Below are 25,355 nucleotides of genomic sequence, written 5' to 3' on the forward strand. Positions count from 1 at the left end.
ATAATTCCGAATAATTATTGCTATAAAAAATACAAAAGAATCGAATTCCATATACATATTTTTCAGGCTGATCGATTTTTCCTGGTTGACGTCTTTATAAGGTGGAATATCATCTATCAGGATCCAGTTAGAGGCGATTCTCTTCGAAAAACTCTTTCCGATTGCCATGGTAAATTCATTATCGCGATCGAAAGTGGCGAAGCGATTAAAGGATAGTTTACCCGAGACCGATACGAAGACAAATCGAAGCGAATCGAGCGTCAGGCGTCGGTCGTTAATCATCGCAACTGCCATAGTCATCTTCATCATTATCATTATTGTTAGCTGCCACGGGTAAAACCGATGGACTCGTCGATTTTGACTGATGCATTCTATCATATTCAATATTCAATCGTGAATTAAATCGATCTCATAATCGTACTCGTTAAGCTCTTTCACCGGCGTTGCGGATCTATATGGGATCACAATGATGATCGAATTTTCGTACTCGGGGCACCGTTCTTCGTTCTAATAATTCTTTTTTTATCTTTTGATAATTCCATGTCCGCGCATGATCTGAAATAGAAAGAACTATTTCGCGCGGCAAGCAACATTTAATGCTTGGAGTATCGTTTTTTATTGTTAAATATAAATAGTAGAAAATTAGTAGCACCCTTCCCAAGTGCTATATTGATATTATTATTATCACTTTTTTATTTTTTGTTATTTATGTTATATTTGTATAACACGTTTATAAAACATATTTATAAAAATATTTTATGGTTTAATAGCAGATAGAAGAAAATATAAAATGGATACAGTATGAATTTTAGTAATTTTTGCACCAAACATTTTTGTAACATATTATTAATAATCATCTATTCTATTAAATATAAATTCATTTTGTAAAATTATGGAGTCTTTCTATATTTCTTACGCTATAAACTTTCTTTCATCCGCCCGTGGAAATCTTTAAATGCTTTGATGAGCCGCTGCATGCTAAAACTGCTTTTCATTTATGTCAAATTTTGTACGAAAGGAATTATGATTATAGTGCCTATACATGATCATGTGTTACATGTAGACTGTGTTACTCTCGTGACTGGTGGATCGCTTCTTTCTTCCCCCTTTTTCTTGTTTCCTTTTTTGCTCTCTGTTCGGTGTGCAACCTTCGGCATATGCAATTTCGAGAAACTTGAACACTCGCGTGCACGTGCCCTCAAAGTTCACGTGTGCACGTCAGATTGGAGGCGTTCGATTGCCTGGTCAGGAATCAAGTTGAAAGCGGAGCCCTTGTTGCGTTTTAACCCCTTAATGGATAGGAACATGGTGGTTTGTTACGTTGTTTGCTATACGGATGGAAACACGAAGCCGGATTTTTGACTCTCTTTCGTGAAGCACGCAGTGAAAGGATGTTGTTTGTTACTATTAGTTGATAAAATGTAGCTCTCCGATGAATAGTATATTTTAGTTTTCAAATGTTTTGTGCTATTTTTTATTAGCGAAGTTTGTTATTGTTAAGGATAATTCTTTTCATTGTAGATCGCATGCGGAAATGGATAAAATGGAAAACAGAGACAAATTGAGAATGAGAGAATGAAAAACGACGTCTCAAATAAAAAGTGCTCGTCAAAAATAACTCTTTTGATTTGAAATTATGCATAAATATGGAATTGCCAAATAATAAAAGGAATGTCATTGTGTGGGAAAAGTGGATTAATTCACGTTATTTTCATACAAAAGCAATGAAGTTCGTCTTTTCTATGTCGAACCTAGACATTCTATCGGAATCAGTTATTGCACTGAATATTTCGTGTTCAGATCTATTCTCAGTTTGGTTCGTAAGGGAATTATTATTTGTTAATTAGAAATATACCGAGGTCAGACCCTTTTTATTTCTAACGTATCAAAGATTATGGTCCTGAATATTTTATGATACTGTCTAGACATTATGTTTATCTTGCGGATGTTTGCACCTTTAAATTGCACTATCTAATTATAATCTAATAATCTTTTAAATGTATTTCCAATTTATAAAAATTATTGTAAAATATTTCACCGACAAAATTAACTTTCACAGAAAAAGACAGTATCCGTGTCATATCTAGCGTTAGAGACTACGAGAGAACAGTTAAAAGGCGCGTTAAATATGGTATCGAACAACCCTTGAGGCTTAAAGGAATCGTTGATACGTCGCATAAATCGTTAGGGTATCTGGTTGACACGCATCCGCGGATAAAATAGCGTTTCTCCCAGGTAGTTGGGTTGGAAAGGGGACGACAGGGTGGGCCTAAACCTCTTGTCAGGGTTGCCCATAAGGACGAAAGAGACGGGGCTTGTTCTATAACTACTTTGACACGTTTCCCGGCGCTGTTGTCAGTGAGTTTCGCCTTAAAGAACCGCGGGATGTCGTGTAGCTCGCAGCGGTACATCGACGTCCCGCGGCTCTTTCAATCGAAACACTTGGAAACACTTTAAAACTGTCCTGTACCGCCATCCAAAAGAACTTTCAGGCCTCGAGTTGCATTTCGCGCCGCGTGATGGATTGGATTTATGCGAATAACGAAAAAACGCGAACGATCTCTGGGATTTCTTCGATCCTTATCGAGTCTCTATGTCGAGTCGATCGATCAATGTAAAAACTCGGGAGGGAGAAAAAGGTTCGTGTACTTCGTTCCACTTTATGCAGATGCATTACGATGTTGTTCATAAGCGACGATCACAGGAGGAAAACGTGATAGCTACATTTTTGTTGATCTGCTGATTCCAATGTCACTTTATGATTAATCAGGAGAATTTTAATATGACGTAATTAAGAATGAAGATATCCTGTTAGGGACGAAGGTATAAGTCTTTTAAAAATAGTTGATTAATCGACGAAATTTTATCGGAGACGAAGATGCATGTAATTATTAAGGCTAGGAATATTTTAATATCTTCAGTGTTGTAATGGCAATTTTGAAGGGGATGAGAAAATACATGTTTAGCTGCAAAACTAAATATAAAGATAATTTTGCTACTTGAATAATTTTGGTAATTAACTACGAGTTCTTTGTAATCTATGATTTCGAAAAAAATCATTCTTAGAGGGTTTCGATAATTTCTTAATAATATTTCAGGTTTATCTAATCGTTTTACACGTGTCCAAATACTTATAAACGGGGATGTACTTACATAATTTGCTCCGAAAAGCAAGTTTCGACGAGGATCGTGTTTTTCGATGTTTAAAGGTCGCGTTATTTTGTTCGATCGAAACGAACGCGGGTGCAAACTTTCTGAATGCGTAGAAGGATTAATTAGCTTGCCGTATTTAAGGTCAGGGGTCGCGCAATTCGTTTCGGTTTAAGGTGAAACGTCGCGTGAACGTAAGTGTTGTTTTAACGGAAAAAAATATTGTGAAAAGTTATTAAATGTCAGAATTTTTTTTTAGAATTTAAACCCTTGTTTTGGCTATTTATGTGTTAACAGGAATTTTTGAAGAATATTTTAAAATCTTCCCACTATTATTGTAGTTAAAAGGATAATAAAATTTAATAATAAATGAGAAACGTCAAACACAAGAAATTTTTATCAACAATAAAAGCACGCTTCAATTGAATAAAACAAAATTGAAAGAACGTTGCAAGGTCAAACATAGAAAATGTATGTTCAAAAATTAGTAAACTGTGGATTGTTATTAAAAGAATTAATCAAGCACGAAAAAATATAGGCAAAGCGTCACGTATATGGTTTTACGTAGTTTCGAACGGTACTTAAAAATTTGTGGTCGCTTTCTCCCTCGTTGTTGCATTTTTTCCCACGAAAGATCGGAAACAATTTCACGATGATGAAGTAATTAGCGATGGTATCGCGTAGTTTAGCTGTTGGAAACACGTGCATCGTGCCCGTATAACGATGAATCTACTTTATTACGTACTGGGAGTGGTTCAGATAAACCACTAGGAAATATTACGTCGCATTATCGATGTAACCGCGTTCAGAGCTGTTTTATCGTTCATTACGCAATGTCCAGTCGGTGAGTAGATTACCGGGAGAGTCGTTCTAATGAATTTCATCGACGTCTCGCCCGGTAGTTATCGCGATTCCCAGTATACGTTTTCCGATAGTGTTTGTTACCCGATCGAAAATAACCTCGCGATAAACTCTGTGAAACGCAAGTTTAATTATTTTAAGCGAGCTGCGCGTTTAATGCGGGAACCTTTGATACGAATATGTGTTTATGAAATAACAGCGAGATCGCGTTTTATCCGATGCGATACAATTAATTTAATTGCCGTTAGATATTCGAAAGTGGATGTACGTAAAGCATTGACGAATTCGCTACTGCTGACGTATATCTATATATGTGGATGCACCGGAGAAATGGAAATTTTCATAATAAAAATTCAACAAACGTGACTGCCAAGCACGAGGATCGATACGTTATCAGTGCAATAAAGACTCCATATTTCTCTCCATTTACTTTATCATCCATTATTCACGCGACTGGACCCCCGTTTGTTTCAAAACGCTATCTTCAACGATAACTTCTCCTATAAACCATCTCTAGATATTCTTTTATCTTACCGTTCTCGTCACTGACTGAATCTCCACTAAAGAATCTTCTCCAAAGATACGAATCAGTAGTATAACATTCCCGTTGACATTGCAGATTGCGAGGATTCGCCGAGTGTCGGATTAATGGTATCTCGACGGGGTGCAACAATGTCTGTGCGCCCCCGGAAATATCGGGCTCCGTTTTGATTCGTGGACACCGATCCCTTCGTGCTACACCCCGTCGGGAACGATCCAATGTAAATCCACGCGCGTGTACCTACAAATGTATATTGGCGAAGAGAGAGATAGAAAGAAAAAGAAAGAGAGAGAGAGAGAGAGAGAGAGAGAGAGAGATTTAAGGCGACTCATTGTCGAAAAGGGTCCACCGAAATTCTCGCCAAGAAAACGCCTCTCCCTGACGCCTGTTTCCTTCGATTTCCTCGCTCAAAGCCACGTAACCGTAAAATGGCCGATCTCCTCAATACACCAGACAGATATGTACGTTTTATTCGTTCGACAAACCTTCAGAAAGCTGTGTAAAGTTCGAGAAGGTTATGGAAGATGCGATACGTTTCAGTCATGTTAACAAAGGTTTATATCCAGCTCGTGAATGTATTTGAACAGTTACCATAGAAAATCTGTATATACATACATATTGTGTCGGTTGTATAAAACATTTTCAAGTTCTACTATAACGAGACACGATTGTGGTAATTATATTGATAAAAGTTACATCCTATCTGAGAATAAACGTAGAAGTGGCAGGATATTTACTGCAAACATACTTTAGTAAGAAATTAGTGCACAACATGAATAGCTATTTTAAACGCATAAATGTTTAAAGATAACGTCACTAAAAATATCGAGGTTTATTGGTACAACGAATAGCTTATTGCTTAAATATTGTAATGATCTCTGTGAAATATATACCTGTACTAAATATCTCGTAGCTTCTATGTACATTTTCAGGCTTGTTTTAAATCGTACCAATGCGATCATGATAGCGAAATATCGTTACTGTGGCAATGAAATTTCAGAATATTTTCACAAAAAGCTTGTACAACTGCTCGAATGATTTCATAAGCAACTGTACGTAGATTCTTGGTTGAACGTCGAAGAGAAGAGTTTAGGGAACGTTCAGTGAGCGTTTAGGGTATACGTCTTCGATAAACCTTGGCAAGTTACGTTACGAAGTCGAAGTCGATCGAGTTCGCTCGTTGCCGGACGAACTTCTGTGTCGAATAGCTTCGGAATAGCCGATAGATATTTACCTCCGGGCGTCCCAAGTATTCACGAAATTACACCGAAACTCCCCGGATATCCCGGGCTTCGCGTGATCCATGAACGACGCCGGGAATTCGATCGGCTCGCTGCTAGGGAAATTCATGGCTTTCCACGCGAATTAGACGCTACCTTACCCATGTACAAGTTCTGTCGAATCTGCACCTAAATAACATCCCAACGATCGAATCTTCTCCCTCTCTTTCTGGTTCATCTGGTAGCCTAAATATTTGTCCTGCCGAGAAATATTCTCGATTCTCGTATTTGGTTCCTAGTAGACTTTTTGGTGGAACCCTAAGTTCGACCTGGTGAAACGATCCGTGTCGAATAAATACTGGCTCGTTAGCGAAAACGTCGATGGAACAGACGAGGCTGTTCCAACAAGTTCTCACGATGCCCGGCCAATTTAGAGGCAAGCGATTCGAAAATATTTCGACGACATTCTTTTGAATTTTCGACACTCGATTCGTTCAGGAATTTAGAATTTCTTCAAAATCCACGGTTTTTGGTATTATGTCAGAGCTGGCAAATCGAGGTGTTTCATACTTTTACAGTTTTGAAGGTATACTTTAATTTTATGCTGACCACTTACAATACCGCGTAACACAGAAGTCACATATTAAAACATTTACCATTTATTTATATTTATTGAAGAATTTTAACAACTTTTACGGTATTTGATATTTCACGTTACAAGGCACGTGTGTTCATTCCTTTCAAACTTTATTATCTTCGTCTATTACTATTTTACTATTTCATTTTATTATTACCAGTGTACCAGCACCAAACCATTTATTTTCATTTGTTCCGTCATTTATTTTTTAAATTATTTTACGGATCTATCTAGACACTTTTAAGTTTATTGTGTCTGTCGTTATTGGTTTATTCTACGTACCATTGCGCGTGTAATACTCTAAACACACGTATCTAAAAAACGAAGATTCACTGCAAGAAACCCTACTAGAGTTTTGCTGTACTCTATAAATACATGCTGCTAAATTATTAAATTTGTTTCAACAATGTCTTCTCCTTATTAATCTCGATTTTCTTTCACTCTTCTTACTAGGCAACAATATATGCTCCAATTTTTATACGTACGATATTCTCAATCAATAACAAAAATTCCTACATCCTATCTGCATAATTATCCCAAAGAAGTTACTATTACTTCAACCAAGCTGCACGAACCTTTCCAACCTCAATCCGCCGAACAGACTATAATCTCCCACCTGTCCCAACTCCGGAGACTCGCGTTGGACCGATTCCTGGCGATTAGACAACGGCGGACGAGTCGTCGTGCGGCATCTAGAAGGCACGCGTTTATTCGCGTGTAGCCCAGTGCACGCAACATTGACGGCGATGAAACGAAGCACACAGGGGCGGTCTGCAGGCGGTCTTTCCAGCACGAAAGCTCCGCCTGCGACTCGATGCTACAGTGCATGCATTGAGGAACGTCAACGTTCTCTTACGAGCCACGGAGAGGGCCGATCGTCCCTGTGTTCTCTCTCCGCATCTGCCGACACGTTTCAGGTATCCCGGTACGCGATCGGACCGTGCAGGACACCAGACGCGTTGCCAGGGCCATTCGCCACGTGTCGCGAGACCGGCTCATTGGTATGCGGCATACGCGCGATCGTAAGGCGCGCGAGAATTTGATCAGCCGCGATCTTTTGATGTCTGGAACCGTGACTGTCGATCTGGCTTCTCACGATGGAATCTTCCTGGTCACGATGTCGATCCTCGAGAACAGGAATCGACGTGTAAGGCTACAGTCACATGGGCGTTGCAGCGACGTCCGTTGTAGAAATATATCGTCGTATTATATTGGAATGACGTACGTCCCTAACGTGTAGGCTCCGATATACGACGGTATATTTCTACAACGGACGTCATGCAACGGACGTCGTTTCGATGCTCGTACGATCCCAGCCTATGAATGATGTTCGTGAAAAATGTCTTTCTTACGCCAAAGTTTCGTAATTATACAGAGAAAGACATCATCGATTTCATTTATTTATCTTCGTACTTCAGTTCTTTTAAATTCATTTATACATATAACCACTACACGGTTTTATTTTCCAAAATAACAAAAGTCCCTATATTTGATACATTGTATATCGAAATTTTCCTCATGAGATTCCACATAAATTGTAATTTTTCTTTTTATTTATTACCTAACCAAGTCTGCTATATGACACCAACCCAGGCCCGCCAAAAGTACCTTTCCGTGTATCTTGGAAGGAGATCAAAGTCGAAGGACGGCTACACGTACAAGTGAAATCATTCAGAATAATTTACAACATATAATACGTTATATAATTCATGTTTACTAGTGAATATACGCCAGTATGAACAGGTGGATGGGATGGGTGTTCTATGATAGGATGGCTGCTCTTGGGACAATGGGAATAAGATATTGTTTTGGGAGTATTGTACGCTGTTATCTAAGCGTGCTTGTTTTATCGATGAACGTATTATTGAGTATTGTTGCTGGTATGGGACGATTTGAATTATTTAATGTTGTTTGGGGCAATTGGTCTTAGGTGGTTTTGGAGGAAGGACGTGTCGATATACGCTACGATAAATTTATTAATTCGCAGAATATACATAGAATCGTTAGATATAGAGAAAGAATAGTCATTATTGGATCGCTATATCTGTTCATCATAATTTATGAAGTTACTATTTTAAATACATTCTGAAGGAATACTGACTATTAAATACTTATCTCTTTATTTCAGACACACTAGTAAATTAAAGATTTTCCAAAAATTCCTATTTCTCTCGACCCATACTCTCAATTTCACCTTCCCTTCGATTATGTTCGAACGTACCAGCGGATTACGAGAACCGTTTGTCACACAGTAGAACCGAGAGCGTGACGATCCCGTGACTTTCTACCGGATAGGATCGGCCTCTATGCTAATGCAACACGGCGCATCATGACACGATACAGTTTTCCTCCTTAACCCTTGGTTGACCCGCGAGTGAAAGTGCAGACGATGCCCGTTGACCGTACGTTCTCCTCGCAGTACGTCCGATCGATCGATCCCGTAACCGAGACGGAAATCCTTACGAGCTAGGCAACCCACGGAATGGCCGATAGACGACTTCCGTGGACGGATAGTATCGCCAACGACACACAGCCAGTTTGGTGTCCCATTGAAAAGAACTCTGACCTCCCTTCGTTCCTCGCCAAAGCGGATTTCATCCTGAACGTTTCGTATTCGACGAGATTCGGCTGGGAAAGTGAACCGTACAGAAGGAAGGATTAGATTTTCCATGGAAAATATCGATGTTTGAGGTTGACGCAGGATATTAAAGAGGATGTATCGAGCATTATTACGCGAGACTCTCGTAGTCGAGCTTTGCTGTGACTCGAGTGAATTTTATCGATGAAACCTTCACGGCACGGTTTTTTTTAATTCTTAGGGTGGATCTCTTTGCATAAAATGGGCTTTATTCTTATGCAGATGAATGCGGTGTACTTGTGATAGGTGTTGGGTACACTTTGATAAACGGAATATTGTATGATCCTATTTTTAGGAAGCATATAGCGTGTTAAAGATATTTTATGTTCATTTTGAGTTCGAATATCTTGTGACCCGATCTGGATATCTTAGAAAAGCCTGGTAAATGTTATGGTGAACGATGTTATGAATTTCAACCTAAAGATATTTTATAGCTAATCGTTGGTGCAATAATTATATTATTAGGATATATTTATTTTTCTAGTTTAACAAAATAGGTAAGTATGTCAGAGTACGTGTAGTTGAAAAAGTTTGTTGTAGAATAACCTCGTCCTAGTTTGCAAGTTTCGTAGTACGTTTTTCAGATGTTCGTAGAACGTTACCTTTAGACTTTGATTTCCAAAAATGTATTTCATTTATATAATTAATTGATATAAATTTAATTTATATAATTAAACTCAGGCTCAACTTAGATTTACTAACACAGATTGTACTACACGGGAAATAAATGTACAAAGGATTACAAGAACTTACATATTTAATAATTTCATGCATTACTGAATTGTTATATCCTGCATTGCATGAATTTAATTTATGCAGTTAGACCTATTGTTGGACTTCGTTTATATTTAATTACACAAGGAATCTCCAGAAAACGGACCTTTGTAGAATTGGAAGAATTTATTTAATTTCCTGTAACGTTGTATCCTAGCATTACGTAAATTTAATTTATAATTAGGCCTATTATTGAATTTAATTTACATTTAACTACATATTCAGAATTTACAGAGTACGTATTTTCGAAGGGTTCAAAGAATTTATTTCGTTCGACGTATTTCGAGGTCGTTGTATCTTGCGTTAGTTGGCTTGTTAGCGGTTAGTGATGAAGTCCTGCCTTCGGAGTGCGGCATCTCCAATGCCCAGCCGCCATAACGAGTAACGATTTATGCGTTAATATATCCTGGCTGTTGTACGGGCAGGGGCAAACTGCTTTTCGAAACCGATTTTTCTTTCATTCGACAAAGAATATATCGTGAAACTTCGTAAGGCAAGAAATCGTGAATGTTCGAATAAGAATATATGCCATACGTGAATAACATCGCTGTCTGAAATAGCTGTAAATCCAACTTGAAACTTTAAACATTGCTAGCTTATCTATAGAACTATGCTGAGATGGGGTTATTTAAATTGCAAAAAGTAAGATGTTTGAGCGAGACTAAGCAATTTTCCTCGTAATTCGTCAAATTCGCTTATAAATAATTTTGAAGCGATCGACGAAGAGCAGAGACAGAAAAGACGATAATGTAATCATGATAGTCATTTCTCATTACGGTTCTCGTGAAATTTTAAAACGTTTTATACAATACACGCAATATCTGAACATTTTCTTGATAGATGATAAGCGTTGAAACACTTTTGTGAGTCATATGTGTAGAATATACATGATATTTTCTTATTATTTTGTTATTATTAGATCACGGATTTTCATGCAATTTTATATTTTTACGAAGAGAATTAAACCTACGTAGTTATTTATTTCGCTTACTAAATATCATGACGAGTACTTCACTTTTGATATTTCATATGTCTTAGTATATTATACGTTTCCCATAGCTTTTTGTACAACAACTTCCATTATTGTGTGCAAAATTCAAGGTTGGATTTTAAGATATTGCAGTGGATTCGTGTATCCGTAATACATTGATAAAATCAACCTGTTAAACGATTCTCGTGTACGCTGTTTCCTCGAATCAATCGGTTGGACAAGTTGCAGAGTGAAATTGATTCTGTTATCGAGTTTGCTTGGATGGAACCGGCTGACTGATGTGTTTTGAAATTCGGGAATTACGAGGATAGATCTAGGTGTCTAAGTTACTGCTATCTTAAGCTGTACATCTTCTGTTCAAGTTTCAGGAAGTTCGATATACTGTAATGCGTTTTCGATTCTACGCGATTAGCCAAGCACTTACGTGGTTGAGTAGTTATCGTGGTTTCAAATTGTATTTAGTTGACTTCAGGGACATCATACACTGTGCTTCGAGCGCAAAATGAAGCAAACATGGTGTGAACATTGGAGCGAAGGAATTTTTGATTTTTTAGAATATTAACCCTTGAATCAATTTTCACAGATTTTTGATTTCACGGTACAAAGGGATCTTTAATCCTTCAAATTTTTTATTCCCGAAACAAATATTATTTTTCGTGGAGGATTTTTAATTTACTAGCGTTGTAATTTCTGCAATACAATATTTTATTTATCATACAGAATTGGGTATCGCAACGAAGAAATACAATACTGCGCTACTGTACAAAGCTATGTATTCCTATGTATAGCTGTATGTATAAAGCTATGTATTGTATGAAAATAGACCGATAAAGAATGAAATAATTATAGCAATAAAAATTATAATCTTCACAAATGACACGAAGCTTAATTACGTAACAATTATATTGAATTTCTTGCACACTTGTTACATCATCCGATGATACATGTTTCAAAGGCTGTCTTAATGACATGAATGGCAATTAATCCGCCAAACGTTTGACGAGATTGATCAAGTATTCTAATTGGCACACAAAGTGGTTAATCTTTGACCACGAGGAAGTGATATCAGTTTGACAACATGTAAATACGTAATGAAGTGTGGAAACCCCTTGCGTTTGAAACTGTAAACGCCTCCATTCGTCATTGTGCGCGCACTCTGCGGCTCCGAATTTATAATCCCACATGTTCATCCGGTATACTTCGCGTGATTCATCGCCTTACGTATATACATACGTGTCCGTGACAGATGAGTAACCATCTCTTCGAACGAATGTAACGAAACTATTAAATCGTCTGTTGTTTCTGATACGACGTATCTTGAATATATTGTACATATCGATAAAGCGTAGGAAGAGCTCCAATCCCTAGAACTTCCAAGTTAGAATCGCGATATGTTAATCGAGAGAGAGAGAGAGAGAGAGAGAGAGAGAGAGAGAGAGAGAGAGAGAGAGAGAGAGAGAGAGAGAGAGAGAGAGAGAGAGAGAGAGAGAGAGAGAGAGAGAGAGAAAGAGAGAAAGAGAAAGAGAGAAAGAGAAAGAGAGAGAGAGAGAGAGAGAGAGAGAGAGAGAAAGAGAGAGAGAAAGAGAGAGAAAGAGAAAGAGAGAGAGAGAAAGAGAGAGAGAGAAAGAGAGAGAGAGAGAAAGAGAGAGAGAGAGAAAGAGAGAGAGAGAGAAAGAGAGAGAGAGAAAGAGAGAGAGAGATGGAATGAAAGATTGGTAAATAAGCCATACAGGAGTCAAACTGATCAACTTTATTAAAATAAATCGTTTTATTTTTTAGAGATTAAATACTAATTATTTGTAGTAGATTTTTGATTATTTGATCTAATTATGATACACGTTGCTTGGATAATCGAATAGCTTTGTTTTCCCGTGAGACACGATTGGTTATTTCGTAAACTGTTTTATAAATATTAATATTCAATAGGGGCAGAAATATTTGTACGTAATTGGGCTAAACAATTTTTTTCACTGTCTTGAACGTCAGGCATAGTTCGAAGATCGAAGAATGGATGGCGCTAGAAGTATACTTGATCTTTGAAACTTCACCTGAATAGAAAAGACTTTATTAAAAAATAACAAAGAATAATAATGAGGCCATATCAAATTTTCAAATAAATATTTTTATTTTGTATTAGTAAACAGAAGGGACAATGATATTTGACGATCGAAGAACGTCTTAAGGATCGAGAAGCTAGAGTTTCGACTGTGAAGAAGAAACCAGACAACTTTTTCTGACGGTGTTCTCAATTCATTCACGTTAGGTTGAATATTGATACATGTTTACATTCGTTAGGTTGGAAAGTTAGTTGGAAGCTACGTGTTGGGACGTGTTAAAGTTTCTGGATCGCGAGAAGGAATATCTGCAGCCAAGTGTTAATGATTCTAGATCGTCTTGGATAGAATATACGAATAAGTGTTAATATTTTTGGTCAGTTTTGCTGACAGATTTTTAAGCGTTATCGTTTACGAAGTTTAACGTGAAAGTATAACAAAGTATTAACACTGAGTCGTTATTATCACTGACTACAGTTTTTAATGAAACTAGTACGAAAACACTAAGCCTGATCTTGTTATACTTTATTTCATAGTATTTATTCTACGATTTTTATTTATTACATTATTTTAAATCCTTAAGTGGTTAAAATATTTCACGATCTTTAACAAAATTATGAATATGGAGCAATTTTTTGTTCTTGCAATATGAAGATATAATAAAGTACTCGCTAATATTTATGTTATTTAACTATTGATTAATGCTGTAACATTATTAATACCGACTATGGTCTTTAATTAGACTATTATAAAAACATTTTGATTAAATTATTAAACTAACAAAATATTCTTTGGTGTCTAACCTAAACACAGAAAGACCGGCAACTCTCTAAAAATTTTCAACAAAATTCTCAACATCCCCCAACGTCATCCATCCCAAACCAACAGTTTAACCCTCAGCCTCTCGAGAAGAATAAAATTCAAAGCATGACTTCTCGTCCTGCCGCAGAATTTCCAAACAAACTTCCAACCAGAAAGACTTGCCTCTTCTCCCACCCTGTGTACCGGAAGCAGAGGACGCGTGTACAAATCAGCGGTAGAGCCCATAGACAACAAATCACAGGGGTTGTCCGGTCGAATACGAAGGAACACGACGCTGCTCGTCGCTTATTAAGCACCGACATCCCTGGTGAAGGCAAGAAAGACCCGTGGGTGGGGGAGGGAACCCTCGAAGACGGGGAGAGAAGCCGCTTGATAAATGCGCGCTCGTACGCCTAGGAACCAGTTTCGTGTTTACCTAGTAAGTAGCGTTGTCAGTCAGCTGGTTTGTTGCATCTTCGCAACGAGGCAGCCGCCCGTGGCGTAAAACGCTAGCACGCTTACTCCTTTGTGTATACTTGTTCCTTTCTCTTTGTATACGTCTGTGTGTGTTACGCAGAGAGAAAGAGATAGGCAGAGAGAGCAAGAGAGAAAGAGAGAGAATCGGGCGTTACTACTATAGTGTATATTCGTATTCAACGGGAGGGAATTCAGTGGGGACCGTTGGAGGGATATATACAGAGGGTGGTGGAGGCAAAATTGGCCAGTGGTGGGGAGAGGAGTGGGGGGTTGCTGCACGCCGGCAGTCATGCAGGGTGCGTGACCGTCGATGGAATAGGGATTCGGAGTCGAAGTCAGTTGCTGTCGGACGTTCTTGGTGGAACGTTGTCACGTTCTCCTCTCTCCGATTGTACTTCGTACCATTGTGCACACGTAGTTTCTCACGAAGTTCGGTCTTACTTTTAAACGATCTTACTTTTAACCGCAGTCGCCTCTTGAGATAAGTAGTAACCGTGACAACGTATAAAATATACAAGTGATCGAAGAATATCAAAGTTTGTGTCAGTCAGTGGTTATGATCGTTCGGTGTTTATTTTATTCGCAGGTCGAACAACATCGTTATTGGGGATTATCCGTTCTCTTATTTTAGTGTTCTTAGTCTCGTCGATCAGTGAAATCTCTACTACGCGCTATCTACGATATCGTCAAAGATTATCTCGAAAGTTTCCACTGCTGTTTATCGGGAAAGGGGAAAACGGCGTGTAACGCATATCCGAATCGGCTCGGACAGAAGTGGTGCCGTGACAGAGTGACTATGAGTGCGTGACGACCGGAGTGCAACGTTACGACGATTGGCTTACGCGACTCACGCGACGGAGGCGAGTCAGTTTGCGAGCTGTTGCGAGTAACGACGCGCGTGCGACAATTGCTCGGCTATGGAGTCGACACGGCTTCGTTTGGCGATGTTGGGGATCGTCTGGTCGCTGTTTTTCAACGCTGGCACGATACACGGCCGCAGCATCACCAGTCTAGAGGCACCGACCGGCTGCGAGTGGAAAAAGGACGGAGAGGATGGGGAAAAAGCTCTGGCCTGTAGGGTTAGGACTATCGCCAACGTGCCCAGCCTAATTGGCAATCTCTCGGCCATTCAAGTGGACTCGATCAGTTCTTTGGCCTTGGAATGCAGTGACGTGTTGTTCTTCGAGAGTCAGATAGACGGGCCGCACGGTTTCTTCTCCCCTCTGCCTCGTTTGGAGAAGCTTCGCGTGGATTATTGCAAGATCCGATATCTGCCAGGCGGTGTTTTCGCGTCCGCGCACAACTTACGCACGTTGTCCGTGAGAACGCACAACGGAGATTGGTCGGCAATGACTTTAGAACTACACAGGGATTCTCTTCGTAGCTTAACGTATCTACAGCATTTAGATCTGGCTGATAACAATCTGTGGACACTGCCGTCTGAATTGCTGTGCCCGGTGCAGAGTCTCGCTACATTGAACTTGACGCGCAACAAGTTACAGGACATCGTTTCCCTGGGCTTCTCCGATTTGGTCGAGTCGTGTACACCTAGTCTCGAGGTGCTCGATCTCAGCAACAACGATCTCAGCACCCTGCATGATCGAGCTTTGAGCAATCTGCGCAGCCTAACGGTGTTGAAGCTGCAGGAGAACGTGATCACAGCCGTGGGTGATCACGCTCTGGCTGGATTGACCGCGCTACACTCTCTCAACATGTCCAGCAACCGTCTGGTAGCATTGCCGCCGGAATTATTCTCACGAACGAAGGAATTAAGGGAGCTGATACTTAGCAATAATTCGCTGGCGGTATTAGCGCCGGGCTTGTTAGACAATCTGGACGAACTGCAGATACTGGATTTAAGCAGCAACGAATTGACGAATCGCTGGGTTAACAGAGACACGTTTTCCAGACTCGTTCGACTCGTCATTTTGGATCTGTCTTTTAACGCGCTTACGAGGATCGACGCACACGTGTTCAAGGGTTTATACAGCCTTCAGATTCTAAAACTCGAGCACAACGATATCGAAACACTGGTAGATGGATGTTTCGGCTCCTTGACAAATTTGCACTCGTTGACTCTTTCGCACAATCGCATAGCGAGATTCGATCCAGCACATACGATAGGTTTGACAACTCTGAATCAGCTCTTTCTGGATACGAATAAACTCAGAACGCTTCATCGTCACGTGTTCGACAATCTAACCGGCCTGCAGGATCTTTCTCTTCGAGGAAATTATCTAACGGAGATTCCGTACGCGGTTCGCGTGCTCCACTCGCTGAAGACTCTTGACCTTGGCAAAAACCACGTGTCCAGAATCGACAATGACTCGTTCGACGGGTTGAGCGAACTGTATGGACTACGGCTGGTAGACAACAAACTGGAGAACGTGTCGCGCGAAGCGTTCGCCGCGTTGCCCGCGCTGCAAGTGTTAAATCTGGCGAACAATTACATCCGTCACGTGGAGCAGAGCGCGTTCGCGAACAACCCGGTGTTGCGCGCTATTAGATTGGACGGGAACCAGCTAACCGAGATTCGCGGCGCGTTTACCAGCCTCACGACCCTGGTTTGGCTGAACGTGTCGGACAATAAGTTGCTGTGGTTCGACTATAGTCATCTGCCGAGCAGCATAGAGTGGTTGGACATACACGCGAATCAGATAAGCGAGCTTGGGAATTATTACGCGGTTAGGAATACGCTGCGTATAAAGTTGCTGGACGCGAGTTACAACCAAATCGTCGAGATCGCTGATGCGAACGTGCCTGATAGCGTGGAGACGTTGGTCCTGAACAACAACAAAATACGCGCGATTGTCCCTGGAACTTTTCTTCAGAAGAGGAGCTTGCAGAAAGTCGTATTGTACGAGAACGAATTAAGAAGTCTGGACGTGGCTGCCATAGCGTTGCAGGCAGTACCAGAGGACGAAGAATTGCCACAGTTTTATATCGGAAATAATCCTATTCTGTGTAACTGTTCCATGGAATGGTTACCAAGAATCAACGAAATGGCGCGTCTTCGACAGCATCCTCGAGTGATGGACCTCGATTCGGTCACGTGCGAAATGGTTCACGCGCGCGCGACACCGCGAAGGCCTCTACTGTCGCTGAAACCGAAGGACTTCCTCTGTCAATACGTGGCGCATTGTTTCGCTCTGTGCCATTGTTGCGACTTCGACGCGTGCGACTGCGAGATGACCTGCCCGGACAATTGTTCGTGCTATCACGACCACAGCTGGTCGAGCAACGTGGTGGACTGCTCGAACGCCGGTTACAAACACGTTCCTGAAAGGATACCCATGGACGCGACCGAGATCTATCTGGATGGGAATGAACTCGGCGACCTGGGTAGCCACGTGTTTATCGGAAAACGCAGATTGGAGGTACTGTTCTTGAACAACAGCGGTATATCGGCGATTCATAATTTCACGTTCAACGGCGTGGGTGCGTTGCGCGTCCTTCACCTCGAGGACAATGCGCTACGTGAGCTGCGTGGCTTCGAGTTCGATCAGCTGGAACGCATGTCCGAGCTCTACCTGGATCACAACGCGATCGCGACCGTGGGCAACACGACCTTCAAAAAGATGAAGAATCTCGAGGTGTTGAGATTGGATAGCAATCGAATCGTCAACTTCAGGCCATGGGAAGCACTGCCCAGCGTCGGCGATAGCACGCGGGTCGCTTTGGAGGGTAACGCTTGGAGCTGCGAATGCGGCAGCGCTGCTAAATTGCGCGGCTGGCTAGCCGAGCATCGTGGGGATCCCGAGAAGATGTACTGCCGCGACGGCGCCGAGACTCTGGCGCAGGCTATGAAGCGTTGCGGCGATCCGTCTACAGAGGCCGTCAGCCGTGGCATTCAGGAAATCCCTTTGCTAGGTGGCAACTTTGTGCCGCTTTTAGCGGGCGCCTTGGTGGCTGTAATCGCCATTTGCCTGTTCGTCGCGCTCGCCTTCGCTTTTCGCCAGGACGTGCGTCTCTGGGCGCACGCACGTTATGGTCTTCGCCTGGGAAAAATGACCACGCCGCCGGACGAAGAAAGGGATCGCCTTTACGACGGCTACATAGTCTACAGCGAGAGAGACGAGGATTTTGTCTCCAGATTCTTGGCCGCGGAATTGGAACAGTCTGGCTTGGCTCTTTGTCTTCATTGGCGAGATTTGCCACCGGCCAGGCCGCAAGAAGCGGTACCACCGGCTGCGGCGGCAGCCAGACGCGTCGTTATCATTTTCTCGCCGGTGTTCTTGGCAAATGAATGGCAGCATACGGAATTTCGTGCTGCCTTGAGGACCGCACTGGAGAACATCAGACCCAGCTCGAGGAAAAGACGCGTGGTCATTCTTCTGGCCACGGACGCTCCTGCCCGCGATCCCGAATTCCAGCTGCTGCTTCAAACCTGCACGGTCGTCATGTGGGGCGAGAAGAGGTTCTGGGAGAAACTACGGTTCGCCATGCCCGATTCCGTGGGCAAAAGGCGAGACAGCAAGAAGGTGAACGACCGAAATCGCAAACCGGCGCGTTACACCGCCGCACCGTCCGCTGGCGACGTATGGACCAAGCCTAATGGCGTTTTGGTCGCACCGGTGCACGCACCCACGCCAACGCCCACGCAGTCCACCTATGTCAGCTCGGCGTCCAGCAGGACGGAGGACGAGGACAGCGGCGCGGAACATCAGCATCAGCATCAACATCAGCATGGCGGTTACAGTGCGTTGCACAGCGGAAACGCACGGCCGGCGAGCCTGTCCTCGAGGGGCAGCCATCTTTACAGCACCATACCGGAACCACCGGTGCCCACTGCACCTCCTGGTGAGGTCTTGACGCATCCAGCCAATCCTCGTACTTATTTCGTCTAGTATAGACGGTCCTCGTCGTCCGTCGCGCGACGAACCACGATTCACCGTGTCAGAGGCTGGACTCTGATGGAGCCTGCGATTGTAAAAAATTCGCTCTAGGAATGGGAATGAGAGTGGAACAAGGAGAGAAAGAAAAAAAGGAAATGAAAGGAACAGAGAGAGAATGAGGGAACGTATGTTGCGGTAGGATATTTGTACAGTTTCGTTCGCGATGGACCGACGCGATGGCGTACACGCGACGATTCGCCCGGCGTCGCTCTGTTTGCTCTTCCACTAGAATCGGTTGATTAGGGATCTTCCTCGGGTTTCCGTGTTCCGTGTTACGGAACGAGCGAGGAGGATCGTTTATGCAGGGGTTTCGGGGTCGGGATTGGACATCGGTATCGAGAGTATCGCCTCGCGAGAAAGTGTTTTCCATAGGACGCGAGGCAGCCTCGAACCTTTTCGTTTACCTCGACGAGTACGAACGCGAATGTCGATAAAATCAAGAGAGCCAGGTTTATTTGAAACAGGTTCCTTTGTAACAGGGAACGCACACGTGATCAAGTCATTATTTTTTCGTACTAGAGAGAAGGAATTCAAAATACAGAATTTTTTCTCTTTACGACGAACATTTTTCGGATATATGTGTATGTGTACGAAGCGAAAAGAGTAAACGCTTTAGGTGATAAAAAGAAAAAAAAACATGGCAGTCAATGAGGACATAGAATGTAATTATTGTTCTCGTCACTCCTTTAGGGCCTAAGATGAAACAGACACACTGACAAAAAAAAAAAAAGTATTAAATTAAACGCAACCCCAGAGATTCGAAGTAGATTATAGAAATTTTTCTTCGTTGTTGCACGACCACCTCGTTCAGGATTCGTTTTCGCGTGCATCCTTCGATTTCTGAAAGCGAACGAAGAAAAGATCAGGCCTCGAAATTCTTCTCGTCATCGGGGCTTTCGTGACGTCGAGAGTTTCGATCACGCTTGAAAAATAACTCTCACCGGCCGTGCCGCTTCGTCAGACTAGCATCCACCGATTTCACCGTGCACCTCGATCGATCGCGAGTTTTCACCTTTTTTTCTCACGTACGTTGTTATTTATTTTCCACTCGTTCGCGATTTAGCCGGCCAAGCTCTGTGATTTCGTTTGTTTTACGACACTTCGACGATTGCGATATGATACGTTTTTGTTAAGGATGAATATGTTTTTGTTTTGAAATATGTGATTTTGTTTTACGAGAGAATTGCGAGATTATGTGATTCTCAGAGGCTATTACGATGGTTTTTATCGAGAGATATATACTTTTTCCCGAATGATTAGAAGATTCGTAAATTATTAATCGACAAAAGTTCTTGACGTTCTTTTTATTTTTTGACGATACTCTCGTTTCTTTAAAAATCGTAATCTTCTAGTTATTTCAACGTTCATTGACAACCTTTGCTCTCTACGATTTAACGCACACGAGAATGGGACAAATTAAAGCTACTCAAAGATTTCTATTTCTCGTATAAATTTCTCTACGCACGATGTAAAATATAATTCACCCCATTCTCGTGAAAAACACGTAAAACCATCGTGGTAGCTTCGTGTTTCTCAAAAGCGATGGATACGCTCGTATTTAGTTCCAGATTAATTTTTATTTCCGAGGACTGTATGTTTACTTCAGCGATCAAGCGTTTTTCTTCCAATACGGTGTATTTTATATTTTTCTCCCTTTCTTCCCGTAAAATAGCGCTCGGGAACGCGATCGAGTTGGTAGCTACAGGATCATCGAAGCGTTCGAAGCGGCCCGTACACCGATCGGAAATGAAAGAGAGAAAAGACGAGAACGATACGTGTCGTACGTGTCGCGTGTGTGCTCCGTGATCCCGGGGCAAGTTCTTCTTCGTACTAATTGTATATTTTTTCCCTTGTTCTTGGGAGACGGAGTCGGCACACCCCTAGTTCTCATTCCTGTCGTTCGTTCGTCAATTCGTTAGCTAGAGAGAAAGGAATTTAAACGAATGTGTGGGAGCATTAACGAGAGAAATCGTCTCTTAGAAGTGCGTGTTCGAAAAAGAATAAAGAGAAGAAAAAGAGAAGTTACGTTGGTACATGGATGGAGGAGGAGATGAGAGAGTGTGAAAATAAAAAAAGAGAAAATAAAAGGGAAAAAAGAGGAAAAGACAGGAGACGTCTAGCGAGACACACCTCGTTCCTAAGATTCACGACTGTCTTTTGCGAGAAAAAGCAACGGTCGCCAAACGCTTATTAGTCTGTAAGTGAATACCTCCTGTAAATACTTGTGTATAATCTAACGTTGTAAATAACTTCACGCACACTTCTCGAGCACATCAAAGTGGCCAGGCACTTGTACCTATATATAGGGCTATTAAACTGGTCTCTTAAACGGGAGAAAATTTCTCCACTCTCTTCAAGGAATTTGCGGATTTATTAATTGTATTGTATTGTTGTAAATACGCTCATCGGATCACACATATATATTATATATATATATATGTATATTGTATTCACGATCTGTTACGTGATTATTAAATTAATTGCCACTTTCCATTTCAGCAAAGAACCATGAAAAATAAACACGTTTGTTTTGTAAAAAAAAAAAAATATAAGAGAAAGAAGAATATTCTTTTGTTCCCTTGTCACTTCGCCCGTGAGAAACCGTGTCCGGGTCAGTGAACGCGGCTAACTCGAAAGTTTTCCATCGGAGGAAAGCCCCGAACTTTGACGTCCTTCGCGAACTCGTTTTAATTCGTCCGACACTAATAGCTTTCTCCCCTCGTCGAACGTGGCTCCTCTTTTCACCAAGTTGCTCGCCTTCCGATCGCTTTTCTCTATCCCACCCCCTCTTCCCTTTGTCTGATCTTTTTCAGTTTCACTCTTTCTTCTTTCTTCTTCTCTTTTTCTTAACTTGAACGTCGAACGTAGAAACTTATTAATATTGGTCGGTGATTGTTCCCTGCGTGAAATGGACGAGTACCTAAAACGCTTATTAATATTCTGCGACTGAGTGACGTGGCGGCTACAGTCGTACGATAAATTTTCAAGGTGTATATCGAGCTCCATCGATAATGGTATACCTCTGGCTGCATAAACTCGTTCACACTTTCACCTGGCTGTATGAGCAAGTAGCCAAACCTGATAATGGCCAGTTATTATACGTCGGGTTTCGAGGGAATTTTTATTAGACACTTCAAACCTCACCCTGGGGAGGTATATGGTTTTTGTGGATGAGACGTGCGAAGATACAACACAGCATTCGCTACACTTTCACTTTATCGTGATTTACTATACTTTATTACACATATACATGTACGATAGGGACGCTTGACTATAAAATTCGAAGTAGAATGGTTTAATTCGACTTTTAGAAGTTGCATTTTACCAATCAAAGACCATATATATATATATATATATATATATATATATATATATATATATATATATATATATATATCATATAATTCGTTTTTGTTTCTTTATCATTGCTTAATACTTTTTCCATCGCTATTTTTCTCTCCATACGGATCTTACAGTTTTACGAAAGTAAAAAATATCAAAGCATTCATAGCGATATCTTTTCTAAATTATAAAAACCGTCTCTGTGTCTCCGATTTGTAACGAGTTTCCGCAAAATGTCCATTACTCTAATATATACTTTATGTACTTTGACAAAACCATATATAAATTACTTTACTCGTGTCATTTAATAACTTTACGTTTATATGAATTTTATACTGTTTGGTACTTGATGGTTTAAAATGAACGATATCTCTTATAGTGATATCTGTGCGCGATTCAGACCAAAGATTATTCGTTACATATCGCGAAGAAGAATCACTATCTTTCTGTCTACGGAACTCTTACTCACAGTTTCCTACTCGAGCTGTTTCCTGCTGGTTCTATTAATACGATCTATATCGAATTCGACGTGAACAGTTGGATTTAATCCGTCTGGATTAAGATTGGATTATACTCGATAAATTGAATTTCTCTCTGATAGTATCCTAAGTTGAATCACCTGGTGGATATTTCGGGAGCGTTATCGATCATTTACGGCCGTAAGTGTTTGGTTTTCGAGAAAGCATCCTCTCGAGAGGTTTCTTCAGGCTCGAATACAGGAAATAGATCCTCGACCAAGGCGCGAACACTTGAGAACGTTAGCTGCAGTGGCTCGGGAAAGTACTTGAACACTCGCCATAGAAAACCTTTATGTATGTATCATATGTGTTATGTAAAGACGCATTGAAATTTGATTAGCAGTATACGTGACATAATTATTACGATTGCATTGGTAAAATTTAAAACGAATTTCAGGATGTATGTAGAAATTATAAGATATTTATTGCAAAAAAAAAAAAAAATTAATATATAGCATGAGTAACCTTACTGAATATTGAGGCTTATTAACAATGAATTATTGACTGTTCTATGGAATAACGATTGACACTGAGATCGACTTCCATCGAATTATTACAATAATAATGATTATACATAATAATTATATATAATATATATATAATACAATAATACTTTGAATAATTGATTATACAGGGTTTTTGCAAACTTTACGAAATAATATTTTTGCGTCAAATATCTTGCAGCAGTAACATCTCACATATTCAGATTTGTTTTGAATATTATTAATATAATCATGATAGTCTAGCATATTATAGTGCTGATGAAATTTCTACATTTTTCGTGTATAATACACATACACACATGATATATTTATAAAAGGCTTGGGAGCATAAGTAGAAAAAATCTGCCGGCTTTCCAAAAAAAGAAGCCGCTTTACGCTAGAAACGTTTTACCGAGGAGGATGATTAATAATGAAAATGATAAATCGCGAAAATCTGCATTATTTTTGCAGCATGTTGTACGTGATTAATTATAAGAGCCGCTTACCTTAAGCTGTTATTTCTGTGCTATTCAATAACTAATGGAGTGCGGAGAAATTGAATCATATATCGTCAAACGATAAATCTGTTACGTATGAACGACACGTTATAGTTTCGTAACGAGTTAGCGTGTTCATTTCCAGCCTCTGAATAGGATATTTGCCTGTTCGTACTAAGGTAACAGTTATTACAGAAGCAGACCTTTATCGCGATATAAACACTTCGATATGATTTCCAATCACTGCCTTAAATCTGTTCGAGGTATAATAGCGGAACGTTCCCTGTATCGTCATACAACTCATATTCAAATACAGAGTGAGTCACGTAGAGTTTTATGAGCTGGTTTCTTGGAAACAGCTGCGAAGACATAGAGATATTAAAGTTGTTGCTCCTTTTTTTGAAATTAAATGAGATACAACGAGGAGTTGGAATGGTAAACAACGTAAGTACCAGAAGTTTTTTCTATTTCAATTCCTTAGTCGCTTGGGATGCAACAAACTTTCGGCACAAAGTATTATATTTGAAGTTTACATTAAATTTCAATCAATTTATTTGGCTGACTGTTCTAGAAAAAACAATCGTAAAGCTTTTTGCAACTGACTGTGTATACTTTGATTAACACTTTGAATGAAATATGTACTTTCCCCATTTCTCCTTTATTAACCCTCGCGATCCAACATGGGCGTAGCATAATAACGCATAAATTTTCAAACTTATGCATACTTGAACCTTACATAATTTTCTTCCCCCAAATATAATAATTATTTATACGATAAATTATACATCCTCTGGAGCCTTAAATTAATTTATTTGGCAAGAGATTTATCCAAAATTAACACTGCTTCCTGATTATGCGAGTCGTACTAATTACTCGAACAAATTCGAGGAAACCGAAATAAGGTGGATCAGATTGAGCACAGCAGTTGACACGATGGCTCTGAACGTTAATCCGAAGCCAGGCTGGCTGGTTTTTCCTCGCGCCAGTTGTAACTCAAGCCGGGCAACGTTTTCCCACGCGTGCGCTAAATAACGCCGACATTAAGCGAGCAAGACGGCTGGAAGAAAAGGAGGAGAGAAAAAAGAACGAGAAGAAGGAGTACCGTATAGAAAGACGATGCGGAAGAAGCGAACGACACAGAGACTTGCGGCGACGGAGAAATGGCTAAGATAAGCGGAACGCGGAATAATTTATCGCGTTAGCCGTATCGCGGAAAACTGAGACGCTTCTGGGAATAAAATGTTAAATACGGCGCGTACATGCACCCTCGCCAAGAATACCTTTATCACGCCGGCCAACTTACCGAACAGACCTTTCCAACAGAGCCAGCACAGCGGCCGTGATAACAACGGAAACGCCCATCCCCTCAACCTACTGGAAATTACAGTCCCTCGAATACCGAGCCACGAAAGTGTTTAACCCTTTACAGTCTTGTGTCATACTTTCGTATATGGCAACGCGTGATTTCGCAGGGTAA

General features: G+C 40.8%; 1 protein-coding gene across 1 annotated transcript; it reads left to right on the top strand.

The window, feature by feature from the left end:
• The first annotated feature begins 14,433 nt into the window (after positions 1 to 14,433).
• Positions 14,434 to 20,525, top strand: LOC139986998 (toll-like receptor Tollo). Its single transcript, XM_072002816.1, has one exon. It carries the CDS (start codon positions 15,062 to 15,064, stop codon positions 18,989 to 18,991), a length of 3,930 nt encoding a protein of 1,309 aa, XP_071858917.1. The 5' UTR covers positions 14,434 to 15,061; the 3' UTR covers positions 18,992 to 20,525.
• Positions 20,526 to 25,355: the final 4,830 nt, after the last annotated feature.

The sequence above is a fragment of the Bombus fervidus genome, chromosome 4, assembly GCF_041682495.2.
Source record: "Bombus fervidus isolate BK054 chromosome 4, iyBomFerv1, whole genome shotgun sequence".
Taxonomy (NCBI): Eukaryota; Metazoa; Arthropoda; class Insecta; order Hymenoptera; family Apidae; genus Bombus; species Bombus fervidus.

What these genes read in the sequence shown, in the direction of transcription:
- LOC139986998 (XM_072002816.1), top strand. Translation starts at nt 15,062, where the DNA reads ATGGAGTCGACACGGCTTCGTTTGGCGATGTTGGGGATCGTCTGGTCG.